Source organism: Corvus moneduloides, chromosome 1 (genome assembly GCF_009650955.1).
Source record: "Corvus moneduloides isolate bCorMon1 chromosome 1, bCorMon1.pri, whole genome shotgun sequence".
Lineage (NCBI taxonomy): Eukaryota > Metazoa > Chordata > Aves > Passeriformes > Corvidae > Corvus > Corvus moneduloides.
Genome location: NC_045476.1, coordinates 16,223,695 through 16,240,082, shown reverse-complemented (window position 1 = coordinate 16,240,082; position 16,388 = coordinate 16,223,695). Strand labels below are relative to the sequence as shown.

At 38.4% G+C, this 16,388-nt stretch overlaps 1 protein-coding gene across 20 annotated transcripts in view; it reads right to left on the bottom strand.

Annotated features, from left to right (window-relative positions):
- The window catches only part of PARD3 (par-3 family cell polarity regulator), a 451,472-nt gene that overhangs the window by 168,306 nt on the left and 266,778 nt on the right, over window positions 1-16,388 (bottom strand). For all 20 annotated transcript variants that reach the window (XM_032100143.1, XM_032100149.1, XM_032100079.1 and 17 more), the window contains 2 exons: window positions 9,045-9,233; window positions 8,402-8,572 (listed from right to left, as the gene is read on the bottom strand). In XM_032100143.1, the coding sequence (XP_031956034.1) occupies window positions 8,402-8,572; window positions 9,045-9,233 (360 nt within the window). The remainder of the gene's footprint in view (window positions 1-8,401; window positions 8,573-9,044; window positions 9,234-16,388) is intronic.

Here is a 16,388-nt window from a genome sequence, read left to right as displayed (position 1 = left end):
CACAAGGGGAGTAGTTCATACTTTCAGGAATTACAATAACAAGCAACATGTTTGTTATTTGTTTTTTCTTTTTGAAACAGCTGCCCATTATTAATCACTTCACCCACAGTCCCCAGACGGCTAAGAAATGTATGCTATGAAAGAGATTAAAGAATCTGCTTCAAGGGCTATGAAGCACTCTGCCCCACTCTCCCCAGCAGAGGCTTTGAAGTGAGCCCATGGACTGACGACTCCTGACACGCGGGCACTGGCGCGACGCCCGGGCCATGGGGGTGGAGGGTTGCGAAACGCCGCCGTACAGTCGGGGAAACCGCGACTGGGAGGTCGCAGACTCTGCAAAAACTATTATTTCTGTTCAAAGCCATCATCTGTTTAATATAAATGAGATATTTAATGAAGTTCCAAATTGTAGACTTATCTCTCCCAGTTTGATAAGCACCGGGGAGATTTACTGCATCGGAGGGTCAACACAATTACAATTGGAGGCACATCAAGCTGCAGGAGAATAATAAACTTGCAGTGCAAGTGAATTAGACTCAATAAGGTTTAAATTGTGAAATGAGGATTTGTTTTATTAGTTTTTTTAAACTGCAGATTACAACTGACAGCTTTACTGAAAAGTAAATTAAACAATATTTGTAGACTCTGTTATAAAGGAATCTGAGGCAAATTTGAAAAGAAATGTTAACTTCTGAAACACTTTATAGAAAAAAAGAGCATAGCAACATTAGACTGCTTGAGAGCTTAAACTTGCATGATAAAGGTACTAAATTATGAACTACCCTTCATTTCACTGCCTTTAAATAAGGTGTGAAAATATCAAATTGCTTTGGGATTTATTCTCCCAGTGCTATATTGAGGACTTTATGTAACAAGTGTCCAGCTTTTAGTGAGCCATATCACACAGTCCTTCTTCATGTGACAAGCCATCAACTTTCAGACTCATTTGTAGAAAGATCTCAAGAGATTTTCAGAAAGACACTGACAAGAAGATTGTTCTGAATCTCAGAAATATACAGAAATTCACTCCTGGTAATACAGTAAAGTACAGGGTAAATAAAAGAAATAGCAGGAGTGTTGCATTTATATGGCTGTGTTTTGTAAAGTGAATCATATATTCTGTAATTTCCATGAGCAAAACTTTTTCCATTTCTAATTAGCATCTCAAAAAGATGGGTTTAAACAAAGGCATTGACAGCCAGCTACAAAAATACTTTACAGAAGATACAATGCCTTTTATAAAATGCCAAAAATTAGACAACTGGCTTTCACAAAAAACCAAAAGGCCTTTTCCTTACATTGTTAGCAGAAAGTTTGTTCAAGAAAAAAAATAGAATTTGGAAACTGTTGTGGGCAAGACAAACAGTCCAACAGTCCAAAGGAAGATTGCAGTTCAAATAGACTTGTTCTTCCTGATTCATTTCTAATAAAGAGCTTGAATTACACATTCTAGTTCCTTCTCTTAACCAGTCTCTGTGCTATCTGGTATAACTTGATTTGATAACTGATAAAGAGTGGGTAATATAAACAAAGTTGTAGGAATTCCTAACTTCATTAAAGGCCTGGCAAGCAAAGAAATCTGCACAGCAACTGTCCTCCTATCAATAGCTGCTGGAGCACTCCTTGGAGTGCCAGTTCAGAGTCACAGACCTACTGAGGGTGGATGAAACCACTGGAGATTGTCTAACCCAACCTCTTGCCAAAAGCAAGGTCAGCAAGAGCGGGTTTCACAGTGCCCTGCCCAGCTGGGTTTTGAATACCCCCAAGATCACAGTCTCCTCAACTTCCCAGGGAAGTTGTGCCACTGTTCACCTCTAAGAAGAATTTTTCTTTCTTATGTGTAAAAAATTTCTCGTATTTTGGTTTGTGCCTGTTGCTCTTGTCCTGGCACTGGGCAGCCCTAAGAAGAGTCTAGATTAGTCTTTTTTATTACTTCTTTATTACTCCCATCAGGTATTTGTAGACACTGACTGCTAAGATCCTCCTGATCCTTCTCTCTAGACTGAAAAGAGAGAGTTTGCTCTCTGAATCCTAGCACTGATGTATACTAAATGATCATATTCGTAAAAATGCAATAAAACCTCCCATGCTACAGACTGCCTGTAGTTCCTTTTTTCCTCCATTCTCTTAAAATAAAAAGAGAAACAAGATTAATTTTTTTTTAAATAAAAAAGGTCTCTACCCTGACCCTTTGTCATTCAGATAAAAACCAGCTGTTTGCTAAAGCACTGTCTGTACTAACTAGCCCAGCTGCTGCTTATCTAGATGATAAAAGGACAAATAATGTGGTTCTTTTTACTTAAACACCACCATCCATCCTATCTGAAGTTATCCACATAAATATGAAAACGTTTATGCACAAGAAGAGTGCCAAAATATTCAAAGCATAAACACACTTTTTTTTTTTTAAAGAAACAAGAATCAGACTTCCCTTTTCCTTCAGAAGTAAATTATCCAAATATAGGCATGCAAGCATTGTGGATGTTAAAGAAGTCAGTATACAAATTTGCTGTATATTACACTGCATCAAGAATACTGAAGCTCTTTGTGTCACACAGAATTATTCTGCAGGCTTTCCTTTTTCCTTTCTTATGTGTGTACTGTGGTTAAGATGTCCAAAATACTCCAGCTTCCTTTTTCAACATAGATTTAAAATAGTACTAGTCTATATCAAAGCATCAATATCAAAGGCAGTAAAGAAACTAAGTTTTCATGGGACTGGACTAAATTTTCATTTTCTGGGTTGAAAACTGGCTAAAGAATTGGACACAAAGACTGATCTTCAGGATGGAGAAGAGTTATAGATTGCCCCAGGAATCAGAGTTGGGAACAGCTTAAGCTGATAAACAGCTTTATCAATGAGTTGGAGATGGGAGTGAACAGGGAAATCACAGTGTTTGGAGAAGACGCTAAAGACTTTTTGACAGTTAAATTCCAAAGGTCATAACAAGACTAATCTAGTGAGAAAGAAAAAAACAAACCTGTCTTATAAATTTCAAAGTAGGTAACTAGGTAATGCATGCAGGGGAAAATGATGCTGAATATTTTATACTTGCACATATACTGTAAAAGAAAAGATGCTTGCTTGTTTCTCTTATAATGAAACCACTCATTTGCAAAGTCTCTCTCACTGACCTATCAGTCAATTTATTTAATGAATGATGAGGTCCTTATATGGTCTGGCATCATGACATACACTCTCTCTGTTTCATAGTTTGCCCATTTTCAAATGGAGAAAAAGATGAACAGACATTCATTTGGGGATCTGCAAATCATTTGCAAACCGTCATTTCAGGCAGATTTGGCAAAATATTCATTCTGTCAAAAAGAAAAAAAAGGGGGGGAGGGGCTAGACAACAAAAACCCTTGAAATTTTTCATTTTGAGGAAAATGGTGACGCTCTCTCACTTAATGGCAGACAAGTGCAGCCTGCCTGTGACATGAACAGACAAGCAATCTGTGTCTAAGCTGTCCAGGTTGCAGGACTGAAAAGCGCAGGATTCCAAAAGTAACAAATACCTTTATTTTTTTGAATCAGCACATGGAGCTGCCAGCTGCAGGGATGTGCCTGGCAGTTGTGCCTGAGCGCTGAGCACGTTCTGGTGATGCAGCCACCAGCTGTCTGCCCGTACAGGCTAATCATAACAGCATCACTAATTAACAGAACACGGCACAAGGAGCTCCACTGTTTCTCCTTAAATCTGAGCAATTTAAAAAATTTCCACCCTGAGTTAAGGATCTAAAAAGCTGATGGCAACCTCTTCTGAAAAATGAGGTGTTAAAAACTGGCCATATATGAATATCAAGTCAATATTATTGTTATTCTCTCCATTTTTCTCACTGTTTTCACAGCTTTGGAAATGTATCTTAAAGAGCCTCTCCGTGCTTATGTAGGAAAGTTGACAAGTTAACATGCAAGGCTTGAAGCTGAAAACATAGAACAGAACAGAATGTTTAACTTTTTGAAACAGGGGGTACGGGAACCTCAGATACAGCCAAATCCCAAATTAAATGTTTTTGTTACAGTAATCTAACAACATCCATCAAATATTCAGTGTGTGATTTTGTCTAAAGTGGATGTGTTATCAAATACAGATTTGCAAGGTTTGTAGTACTGCAGCTTGCAGAATTCTATATTGCTGTACTCTGTATAGACATGATGCAAACAGGAGAAAAACTCAGATGCACAGCTTTGGCTTGGAGTTCATTCATAACTAACACACACTTCATGCTTATATCAATATTTACTACAGGACAATTCACTTGAAAACCTGGGTGGATTACACACTATCTCCTGGTGAGTCAATGAAAATTCTTTCTACAGGCAAATCTTCAGTTCAGCAAAACCACAACAGCACAAAATCACTTTTTACCTTCTGGGAAGTTTGTGGTCTCTTTTGAGTCTACAGTTACGGAAGGGCTGATGATACAAATTATCTGCTCCCTGCCTCTCTGAAGTCAAGATAACACTCTTATGGTGTTTATGGACATTTTTATTGTTACTATAACTGCTCTGAAGGCTTAGTTTACAACATGAGAACTTGTGAAGCTGTTTGAGAATAATGATGGCATGGGAAATGAATATCTGAGGTCACTTCACAAAGTTTGAAACAGTTTCATGTTCAAGAAGCCAAAGAAAGCTCTCTGACAAAGACAGTGCCTCTGCAGTAGATCAGAAGCAACTGTGCCTGCCTCTCTCAACCCAGGAAAACAGAGGTTGAGCTGTCCCTCACTTCTAGACAGCAACAGTCCTTGTCTAAATTGAAACATGCAGAAACAACAATCTACAGAACCGTGCTGCAAAATTAATTCTCCCTTCTAAGCAACTCCTAGGGCTGATTATGAAAATTGACATTAAAACCAGAAGAACTGTATTCATACCACTAACTTCCTTAAAATCCAATTAAAACTCAGTGTTACTGAAGAAAGAAGCAGACTGTGTAGTCTATCTCAAAAGAAGTCAGTTTGACTTTGCAATTGCAAAACAATTACTGGACTTGAAGGCAGGGAACAAAAAGGCTTCGGGTTCTTTTTTGTTCTTTTTTGCTGTTATTTTGTTGTGGGGTTTTTTATCATCCAGACAGGAACTGCTTTTATCATCCAGATGTTTAGCACAATTCTTTTTTACATTGGCATTATCATCCCTTGTACGGATTTCCCTTTTGAGACACTTGTGGGTACTCCTTGGCGTGGCAGGGAATCAGCCAAGCCCTGACCTCACAGGACTGACCGTACATTGGAACAGAGCAGAGTGAACACTGTTCTTGGTGATGCACAAAAGGGAACATAACCAAGCCAGTTCCACTTAACTGTAGTTCAGACAAACAAGAAACAAAGCTATGTTTTTGTCCATAAAGTGGGCACATACAATGCTGAACCAAGAAAGAAAAGGAATCAGTTGAACAGGATTTATTTTTCTTTATCTGCTGTTTTTTTATGGCAACTCCGTTGTAGAGCAAAAAGAAGAGCATAAAAAACACCACGGAAATATTTTCTGAAAAGTTAAACATTTCTTTTTGTATTTAATAAAACCAGTAGACCCCCATTACTGAGGAGCTGGGGGTGTTTAGCCCAGAGTAAAGAGAAGGCTGAGGAGAGACCTTTTTGCTCTCTACAACTGCCTAAAAGAAGGATTTAGAGAGGTGGGGGTTGGTCTCTTCTCCCAAGAAACAAGTAATAGAACAAGAGGAAACAGTCTCCAGTTGTGTCAGGGAAGGTTTAGACTGGATATTAGGTAAAATATTTTAAGAAAAGTGTAGTCAAGCATTGGAACAGGATGCCCAGGGAATTGGCTGAGTCACCATCCCTGCAGGTCTTTAAAACATGTGTAGATATGGCACTTTGGGACATGGTTTAAGGGTGGACTTGGCAGTGCTGGGTTAACAGTTGGAGTCAATGATCTTCAATCTAAATGATTCTGTGCTTCTATGGTGATAAAAGGTGGGAGTTATTAAGATAGGGTCTGCTCTTTTCATGCTTTTGCTTCTAATCTGCAAGCTCCTGAATTTGTCGCCAAATTTCTTTTGTGTTCTAGTACTAAAAATCTTTCCTGGTGGCCGTTACTGGAATGTTCCAAGGGAACAACTTGTATACAAGCATGCCTAAGTGATCTGTGTTGCTGAATTAAGCATAATATAGCCAAGGCTGCAAGACATGGCCGGCCACTGAGGCAGTGCTGCCTCCAGCTGGGTCTCAGGCCACACGGCCATTACTGAGGGACTGAACTGACTGAATACCATACTCATATATGGTATTCCTGCAACATTCAGAAATAACATTATCACAGCTTATCAGTATTATATCAGCTCAATAAAATCTAAAGTTTAAATTAAAACTTAATAAAGCTTTAGATATTTAAATAATATCTAAAGTTTAACAGTCTTTAAGAAGGAACTTGGGTTTAATTGCAAAGTACCAAGAAAAAAAGCTCTCTTTGCTTTTCATTTCATTGAAGTCTGGGCACTGCAAGACTTCCAGAAAAGTCTGGCTTCTTGCGAACTGCCAGCTCAGCAGGTAAACAGCTTTATGTCCATGCAAGTAGTCCTTTCATCATATTAAAATATGCAAACAGTATTGACCTCCTATTTCCTTCGGATGAGTGTGATAAAAGCAATAATTCCTAGGAAAAATTACTTTAAAAAGTTACTTTGTAAAGATGATTACTACAGCAATAGTGACATATCAACGCTTTCCTAATCATTATGGCTCATCTTGCCAGTTTCTTTAGGAGTTGGGAAAATGCACAAAAACTGTAAAGGAGGCCCAGACAGACAAGGCCTATCCTGCCCTTGTGCAGGTACATTTCAGTGTATCTAAATCTGTTTCCACAATCAGTTCTTTCATCTTGGAGCACATATACTGCAGCTGTGCTGGTTTTGGCACATGATTTCTGCTAAATAAATCATGCTAAATGTCAGGCAGATATAGGGGACCAAGCTGTTCTTGAATGAGTAAAAATTGTGTTGGATTTAAGGAGACATGTCTTTGGTTCATCACTGCCAGTTTATCTCTGTCATGTTTACAAACACTGGATAAATTCAATCGAGAAGACTTTCACTAGGAGAAAAGTGATCATCTTTTACAACCCTTTAGAAAAGAAGAAAACTAAACAGAGAAACAGTGTAAAATATTTCACCCTTTTTATGTAGTAATGCATAGTAGCACCTGAAATTGGGTAAAAATAAGGAACAGTCGCCAAAAGACAGTCTGAATTAGGGCTAGAAAAGGACATCACCACATACAAAAAGGTCGTAATTCCTTCAACGCTAAGCAAGAAACCCTGTGTATCCGCCTGGCTTTCTAGCAGTGTGCACATATAAACCTGTATGTGTATAAAAGCTTTGTATAAGCAGTTAATCAAGAGGAGCTTAACACTGTTAGAGAGCCTAGTGTCTTTTTCAGACATGATTTTATAATACACTATGGACTGATTTTTTCTGAAGATCAGATTTATGCATTAAAAAGTAAACAATTCTTTTTTCCCCTGTGCAGAAGCAGCAATACTAAACCAATTTATGCACATCATTTCTGAAGCATGATGATCAAGAAATAAAGTTCCTGATTAAACCTACTCGTACTAGCCAGAATGAAAGAATTGACTTTTAGATTTCTAAAGAAAAGATGCTTTTCTGACCGGCCATTCAACTGTATCCTATTCAACTCAGTCCTTTCTCCAATTTGTTCTGAATTGTCCTCCACAGCATCTACAATCCTTCTCAGTATCGTATGTCCAGATATTCCTAGTATATAGTATTATTTACATGAAATAGAAGATAAGCCATTAGAAATCATGAATAAATTTCAAAACATCAACACATTAACATTGTACAAGAGAAGACAAGTTGCAAATCATCAGAAGAATCACCACTTCACCCTGAATTCAGTATTTTATCCTCCCCTGCAATTAAGGCCAAGACACAACATAGTTAAAATCCAAAATGACTAAATTATTGGTATAAAGTTTTGCAGAATCTTTACATGAAACTTTTGTTTAGATAAAATATAATAATGAAATATAAGAGCTCTACTCTTAATTAAAAAACTGGAAGTGACAAAGAAACAAGTCAGTTAACACAAAGTCTATAAATGAAAGATCTAACAGACCTACATAAAAAATTCCACTGAACAAAAATCACGTAAACAGTGAGATCCAATTACAAAATCAATATAGTTTTATTCAGTGTTTCCCATTTTTCATTGACAAAAATACTCAAAAGAATAACTTTATTGATCAGTAATAACGTTAGCATGTCTAACACTGAAATTCAGATCATTTTGTAATTCTCTCTTTCTTTAGCTTCTCAAATATTATTTTTCAAGTCTCAGAGGAAACATGAGATCTCCTGTAAACACAAATACCTCAGAAGAGAAATTCCTAATCCCGATATGAAAAGCTTTTTACCTCATTGCATTTACTTATTCGCCTTGCCACAATAAGCTGAATCATTCCTCGTTTGTTTCCTTCAGTGGACATAGACCTCCTTAAGGTTTCCATAGCATCTTGATTTGTTTTGCCCAATAATGATTCTCCATTAACTGCTATTAGTTGATCATTCACTCGAAGCCTGCCATCCTGGAAAAGGAAAAATAATAGATAGTTACATAAAACACACACAAAAGAAGCTTTGTCTACTGGAGAGAGAAAAATAAAAAACAACAGCAAATCAAAAGAAAAATATTCAACCAACTATGCTTAGTCCTGAGAGTTTATGGCCAAATGAACACTGGAATAATAGCTTCCATTGCAGCCACGGTAGGAAATGTCTATCCCAATTCTAGTTTTGCACTCAAGCTATTATCATAATCTGTTTGCTCAAACAGCACACTAATGGAACTGTACCTGAGATGGCTCGTCCCTTCCCGAGAATCTGTTAGGGCTGCTTAAATCCTGGGACATGCAAACACGTGAGTAGAAATCTAAATGTTACCTCTGATGGTATAATTGGAGAACACTAGAGATCTCATTCTTCTTCAATCTATGGTTATTTTCAAAATAACTTACGGAAAAGTGAGGAAGACCAAAGTACACAGATATTCCCTCTTACCTTGGATGCTGCTCCACCGTTAATAATGGACTTGACGAAGATTCCTAAATCGGCATGGTTTTCTTTTGACCGGTTACCTTTGACACTCACGCCAAGTCCAGCTGACCCAGAGTCATTCAGTGGAACTTCAAAAGTCAGGAATTCCCTGGTGCCATCAGGTGTGAGGACAAGCTCCTCCTCTTCTGCTTTCTGTTGGGGAGATTAGCATGGGCTTATAGAATAGCATTTCTCTGGGAATTCTCTTCCCTCTACAGCTATTAGCATTCAAAAGTCTCTGTTTTTAACTACAATGCCACAATATTTTCCACAGTAATTATGTGAAGAAATGTGCACAAATCGTGTATTTTCAATCACCTCCAGCTGATGCCTAGGTTCAGAAATATCTTACATTTGTGTCTAAGTGCTTCTCTCTCTAGTAAAGTAATTGAATCACATGTCATTACTGAATCTGCCATCAATACTAACTCACATGTAAGCTGCTATTTCATTAGCCAAAAGAGAGCTTTATCAGAAATATTTTCCTACTTGCAAACCTACAGCATTTTTAAAATCTATTGAGCTTTGCAGTCTAAGGGAGAAACTAAGTGCAAGAAAATCAAATTCAAAAATTACTCAGTCACCTCATTTTATTTAAAACTAGTTGTGTTAGGAAAAACCAGAAAACTACATAGCTGAGATCTGCAACAGCACATCTTTCTGCTATTGCCAGGCTTATCATCAAATCCAGCTCTGAGTGCCAATTTTCCTGTTTTTACCAGCTCTGCCCGTCACCTCTGTCCTCTTACGCACTTCTTTGGATCTTTGTTGTCCTCAACACCCAGTTTTAGCCTGGCTGGGACAATCCCAGCTTTTGAGCATCTGGAATTGTAGTCACAGGCCTGCCACAGCCACCAGCAAGGAGCTGCTCAGTGACACCTTTCCATGCATCCAAAAGCTATACAAGCACAGGTGCCTGGCCTCTCACTTCACCTCCTGCCCAATTCAGGGTGGCAATGGGCTGGGAGCAGGGACCTTGCAGTGACCCCACAGTGCAGTGATATTCATGGGGCAGCATCATGGGCACAACACCCAGGAATGAAAGTGGCCTTGCCCTGAGGAGCACTGTTCATGCACAAGAGACTTCTGCCAAAGGGAGGAACAGGAGGGACAGGCTGTTCACAAGCCCCATCCCTTACAGTGGACGCTCTTCACTTGTTTCTGATCCTCTTTCGAATCTAACAAAGTGGTTATAACCACTTTTGGTTATAACTTTATCACTAAAGAAAAAAGTCATGCCCTTAGAGGCAATTCTCTGCAAAAAGATGCTTGTGAACTTGACTATGCTGGGTTTTTTTCACCCACATGAAGGAGAAAGAGTAAGAGAACATACAGCAGAAGGTGCACATTAATGTCCAGCATTGGCAGTTCTTCTCTGGAAGAATTAATCTGGCCAAATTTTCATAATCTTAGCAACATGTCACCTCTGTTTCTGACACTGATTTTACACCAACTTTTCCCACATCACTGATTTATTTGCAAGTTCACTCATATGAGTGAGAAGGCATATGAGAAGTTAATGTGCGCCTGCTGAGCTGTCCCTGTTTCTTAAGACTTGAGGAAATGCAAACACAGCCTATGGCAAAGATAGATGTGAAGGCCATGTGGAGTACAGCAGACTGAGATGATCAATTTGGGCACAAGCATGCTAGTTGTGTCACCACTGACCTAGAAATGCAGTGTGAAATGTCACAAGGGAAGGCAGTCAGACTGCCGAGAGAGCCACAATAGCCGAGGGAAGAAAAACAGGAGCTCTATCTGTTCCCACTTGGTTAAAAGCATGAACCTTACTGTGTTCACCAGCCCTTCCCTTTGCACTAAACTCCTTTTGCTTACAACAAAGCACAATGTTCATCAATTAAAAAAAAAAATAAAAACAAAAACAACCAAAAAATTTACACCCCTTATCCAAGTGCCATAGCTAGGCTGGCTTGCTTATGAATCCCACTATTCAAACACATCTCTTGGCCACACAAAACAGCATAATCAGTGCTAGCTGTGAGGAATGGAAAGGTGTATTGTGTCCATTGAAAAATACTCTATCTAAAAGATGTTTCCCAAATTATGGGAAAATTACAACCCTAATTTTCCTGCTTGGCTCACAGAAGCACTAGCTCCAGCATATGTTTGGATCCACATTTTGTCAAGTGGCTGCAGAATAAAACAATCTGAGACAGATGCACATTACCTTATAGTTTCTGTAACACTGATCATTTTCATATTCCTTAATAAATAGTAGTAGGAATAAAAGCTTGAGAGCCAAAAGAGAGATAAAGCCAAGGTAGGATGTGTGGCTTAGCCAAGAAAGCAGATATGCTTATGAATTTTTTTTTTTTACTACTGTTAACATAAATTTAGAATCAATTGCCCTCTTCCACCAGTATTTTCTAATCTTCAAAAAAATCTGCCAAAACTTCAGGCAAAGCAATCTCCCTTCCAGGGCACAGAACTCAACTGCTTCCTTGTACAGCCTGTCAGGTGTATTTCTATATGACAAAGGGTCAATTGGAGTGAACATCTCACATGCATCCCCAAGGACTTAGCTAATGGCCTCTACCCTGCCTCTCTTCAGTGAGACCAAAGAGCTGCATTATCAGCTCAGCACTGGTTTTAACATGAGGCTTATGCTTGCTTGTTTCCTGAAATCTTGAATAAGGAAATAAGCCAGTATCAGGCTACAGACACCTCACAGTGAAATGTGAGGCCAAAACTTGGAACAAACTACACCTTAGCAGCTGTACATGAGCAAGCAGATCATGCTCATGAAAAAATGAGAAACAGCAGCCTCAGCACTGGATCAGAAGTACTGAAGGCATGAGAAAATTGCTCAACTCACGCAAGGAAGAAAATTACCATTACTGGGCTATGGCTAAATTTCTTTAGGGACTTCATAAGGTCTCCACAGTTTTTCCCACCTAAGGACACTTGTTTTACCACGATACCTATGTCTAGAATTTTAGGGACATAAGAAGCCTTTTGCCTTTTAGAATCTTCCAGTATCATATGCTTGAAGGTAGAGTTAAAAAAAAAATAAAAAATTCAACAAACATTAAAAATGTGGCTTTCAATATAAACTGAACCATTAATTTTCAAGGGCTATGGATATGAAAGTACCAACTTTAACATTTTTGTCACACCATGGTATCAAAGGAGGTCTTAATATGTATGATATATTGAACCTAACTTCCCCCACAAAAACCTTGGAACAGGACCATATAGTGATAAGGAACCTCTAAGCATGTCATAAAGGAGCAATTCACAGAGAATTGAGCAGGAAGATTTTTAGCCTGCTATCATAATACTTTGAACCAAAGTTGTAAAGACAAAAACAAAACAAAACAAAAACCAACAAAAATTTCATAATGACTGAATCCTTTGTTTTCCAAAGCCCTTTAGAGTACAGAAACATTACATGTGCAGCAACTCTCTCCAATCGATATAAAAACACCTATTACAAAAAAGTAACATTTGCACTGATATGGTGTTGAACATTAAGTATTTAAATGTAACAAATCACAGAAATTCCCTAATATGTCCATGAGACAGCATAAAAATGCACAAAAATCTAAAATGCAGCATTAAAAAATTTCAGCTGAGAACACAGTCACTTCCTAATTGCAGTAGCTTCCATTTGATCTTGATACTCTCTAAATTAACAGCCTCACTATGTCAATCAAACACCTCAACATTATTTTCATGATTAGTTGATCTGTAGGAGAAATTTACTCCTTCATGTATTTTGACAGGCCAGAAGTAAACATGCAAGCAAAATTATGTACTGTGAACCCTGAACAATAAAATTCAACTCCCTTAAGATTTTTCACACACTATGTCCAAAACAATTAACAGCAGAACAATATTCTGTTCAGACAGAGGCTGCTGAGGAAAAGGTCATCTGAAATGACTTCAGCTGGATGAATGAAGCTGCTCAAGTATGTAATTTGTAATAAAAATTCAATTGGTGATAAAATATGTAGGTGACTTTTTTGGCTTCAAAATCATATTTAGCATCAATTTATGCTAAACGACGTTTGAGATAAGTTTTTCACTTTTTAAATACAACATAAATACATTGTAAATTTAAACTTCCTGACTAGAGCAAACTTAGAGCAGTGATTTGATATATAGAGAGATTTTTAAAAAGCCGTAAGATAAATGGGGGAAATTGTTTTTCTCTTCCGCATAAGTTAATCTTCTATGTAACATTTCTGATCTGATCATAAAATCAGATTTAATTTTATAAACAATATTAAAATAGACTTTGACAGTAAGAGTGCCATTAGTTTTCTCATCATACTAGTAACAGCATCTCCTCTTTATCCTTTTATCACAGAATTATAGAATACATTGAGTTGGAAGGGACCCTCAAAGATCATCAAGTCCAACTCCTGGTCCTGTACAGGACACCCCAAGAGTCACAACATGTGCCTGAGAGCATTGTTCAAACACTTCTTGAACTCTGTCAGGTTTGGTGCTGTGACCATTTCCTTGGGGAACCTATTCCAGTGCCCAACCACCCTCTGGGGGAAGAATCTTTTCCTAATATCCAACCTAAACCTCCGCTAGCACAACTTAAGGCCTTGGGTCCTGTCACAGATCACCATAGAGAAAAGATCAGTGCCTGCCCTTCCTCTTGCCCTCGTGAGGATGTTGAAGACCACAACGAGGTCTCCCCGCAGTCTCCTCTTCCCCAGGCTGAACAGACCAAGTGACCTCAGCTGCTCCTCACATGGCTTCCCCTCAAGGCCTTTCACCATCCTTGTTGCTCTCTTTTGGACACTCTCTAATAGCTTCATAGCTTCCTTATCCTGTGGTGCCCAAAACTGCACACAATTTCCAAGGTGAGGCCGCAGCAGTGGAGAGCAGAGCGGGACAATTGCATCTCTCGACCGGCTGGTGGCTCATGTTTTACACGCTACTGCTCGGGACTTCTTCCCTTTGCAGGACCTCATCAGGGTTCAGCTGGTGAGTTAAGCAGCATGAGATGGGTGAAAACAGAAACTGAACAGCAAAGAAAACCCTCCGCCCACCTAACAGGGGAAGCAATTTTCAGTCAAGTTAGGACAGGTTTCCTCAGTGACTCACTGCAGCTACAAATCTGGCAGCATTCTCTCCAGTGAAGTTCATTCTCTTGCAAGCTTAGACCTGCTGCCTGCTCAGCAGTTATTCAGCCACTGAAACTTGTCTGCACATTACTCTGTGACTATGTACACAGAAATGCGCTCCTGTTCCCTTTCACAGAGCAATCTGTAAAGCTCTGCATCTCCACTCTTGAAGGGTAACCTGTATTTCCAAGTTATAGATACGAAAACTTTTACAGAGGTCTTGTATGCACTCGTATATGCATGTACACGTACAACACACCCTTATATGTGTATATATATATACAGATATCACAGTGATGACATTCACATTATTAATTAACTATAGCACAGCTACCTAATGACTTGAATGATCCCATTGACTGTTCAATTCATGTTCAGTTCACCTGCTTCAAGTTCTGTTGTGTCCAGCCTTCTAACATTACAGCCCCTTAGCCTCTGTTTAACTACTATTTTGTTAATCTATCAACCTTTTGCCTCACAAATGTATCTTCTCTCTTTACAATTTAACCAAATGGAAAACCTGAAATTCTCAAAAGATGAGTTTGGTAGATGTAAGAGCTCTCTAGCAAGTGTTGGCTGTAAAACTACTGGAAATTGCAAAATCCCAGGTTTAGTAATTGGGCTCCAGTAGTGGGGAATTCCAACCTAACACAACACCCTTTTCCAAGATATTTTTAGTCTTTACAAGATTTTAATACAGCATCCATTATGTAATTCTTTCTCATAAGGTATCCATAATACTAAGAAATCGTAAGTCCCATACACTGGGAAACCAATACAATTTGTCTTTATTATTTTAAAAAATAGAATGAGGCAGGATATACGCAAGAGAGGAGATTTCACTTAGCTGTTGTGCAAAGACGTTCTTAACATCAGAGATGACTCAAACTGTTTTGTCCCTCAGGTTAGGTGGGTGACACTCCTGTCCTATCAGGCCACCCTCTAAAGTGAGATACACAAACGGAGGATGACTCACTCTCACCCTATGCCATTGCATATACAAAAGTAGAGCATGTGAAACAAACAGCTCTAAGGAAACAAAGCAGCTTCTTTGGCCAACAACTGCTTGGGGGGGTGGGGGGGGATGTTTAGTAGTTATAAAAATGTAATGTATTGCTGCTGGAGGTACTGAAAACAGATCAATGTAGGTGGCCTGAAACACACCTCACACCTCTCAGTCAGTTGAGACCCCTCCTTGGGAGCAATAACTGAGAGCTGGTGCATCCCACCACAGGTAGGCATTAAAGATAAAAATAATTAGAGCAACCCAATCAGATTTTAAACTGGGCCTCCAGCAGAGAAAAGCCTGACCACTGATCCAATAGTGGCATGCACACTCCAACCCAGTTTTCTCCCGAAATACAAGGCCTTTTACCTTTTTTTTTTTTAAATCACATGGTTGTCTTGCATTGTAGGTTTTGAGGACCTAAAGTATCTATTACCTGGTTATAAAATGATACAGGTTTTAAGCCAACTAAACAACAAGAATTCTTATGCTTGCTTTCTTGTTCTAGCTCTTCCTAGATTAAGAATTTCGATATCTGTCATATGTTAGATAAACACTAATGAATCATATTTGCATGTATATACAGAGACTCATTATTCATATTAGCAAAGTTAATATGTCACATCTGGCAAAGATTGCATTCATCCAAATCAAACAACAGCTGCTAAATATCAAAAAGTAGATCTGAATTCTGAGATTTTATGGGAAATGTGGTCTGCTTTAGTCTTAATCCTATCAAGGAAAAGTTTTTTGTGTATGATATATAGATTAACTTTGGTTAGTATTTATAGGCAGCAATGCTAGTTCATTAAAGTACTGTAAAACAGCCCCTTTGCATTTCCTGTTGTGTCCATTTTAAGGATTTAATTTAATATCAGAAAAGATGTTCCACATTCAAAAATATCTTCAGTTTAAAGGTTTTGAAGGATTAAGATATGATTTAGGAAAAAATTAAATGCTTTTCCAAAGCACAAAAATTCTAGCATGTGAGTTTCATTTAGTATGGAAATCAAAGCTCTGCAAAAGCCCATGTTTAAGTACATCCATATGTTTGTTATTTCTCTCTATAAGAAATCCATTGCTTGTCTGTACTAACATTACTCTCCCTAATGCCAACAGTCTGATCTGGGCTGTCACAGAAACTGGTTTAAGCAGATGAGATTCTACATTTGAAAAAATTGATCAGACCATTAAAAT